The sequence below is a fragment of the Coturnix japonica genome, unplaced genomic scaffold (assembly GCF_001577835.2).
Source record: "Coturnix japonica isolate 7356 unplaced genomic scaffold, Coturnix japonica 2.1 chrUnrandom640, whole genome shotgun sequence".
Lineage (NCBI taxonomy): Eukaryota > Metazoa > Chordata > Aves > Galliformes > Phasianidae > Coturnix > Coturnix japonica.
Genome location: NW_015440007.1, coordinates 6,918 through 7,861, shown reverse-complemented (window position 1 = coordinate 7,861; position 944 = coordinate 6,918). Strand labels below are relative to the sequence as shown.

The window sequence follows — 944 nt, the reverse complement described above, 5'->3', positions numbered from 1 at the left end:
GTATGACCCATATAACCACACGTATGACCCATATAACCACATGTATGACCCATATGACCACATGTATGACCCATATAACCACACGTATGACCCATATAACCACATGTATGACCCATATAACCACATGTATGACCCATATAACCACATGTATGACCCATATGACCACACGTATGACCCATGTATGACCCACGCGTGTAACTCACGGCACATTTCAGGCTCCTCGTCGCTGCCATCGCGGCACTCGGTGCCTCCGTCACAAACCCACGTGGCCGAGATGCAGCTGCCGTCACCGCAGCGAAACTGCTCGGGGTCACAGCCCCACACGGCTGGGGGGGAATGGGGGGGTCATTGGGCCCCATAGAGCCCAACAGAGCCATGGGGAGCCCCATAGATACACAGAGACCCCTCTGGACCCATAGAGCCCAACAGAGCCATGGGGAGCCCCAGAGATACACAGAGACCCCTCTGGACCCATAGAGCCCCATAGATACACAGAAACCCCCCTGGACCCATAGAGCCCAACAGAGCCATGGGGAGCCCCAGAGATACACAGAGACCCCCCCGGACCCATAGAGCCCAACAGACCCATGGGGAGCCCCAGAGATACACAGAGACCCCCCCGGACCCATAGAGCCCACCAGAGCCATGGGGAGCCCCAGAGATACACAGAGACCCCCCTGGACCCATAGAGCCCAACAGACCCATGGGGAGCCCCATAGATACACAGAGACCCTCTGGACCCATGGGGACCCCTATAGAGCCCCCCCTGGACCCATAGAGCCCACCAGATCCATGGGGAGCCCCATAGATACACAGAGACCCCCCTGGACCCATAGAGCCCCATAGATACACAGAGCCCCCTCTGGACCCATGGAGCCCCCTCAGACCCATAAGGACCCTCATAGAACCCACCCAGACCCCCAGAGACCCCCATAGAGGCCCCA

General features: G+C 58.4%; 1 protein-coding gene across 1 annotated transcript in view; it reads right to left on the bottom strand.

Moving 5' to 3' along the window:
• LOC107307509 (low-density lipoprotein receptor-like) overlaps positions 1–944 on the bottom strand; it is a 5,436-nt gene that overhangs the window by 1,542 nt on the left and 2,950 nt on the right. The window contains exon 2 of the mRNA XM_015851015.2: positions 204–326. Coding sequence (XP_015706501.1) covers positions 204–326 — 123 coding nt within the window. The remainder of the gene's footprint in view (positions 1–203; positions 327–944) is intronic.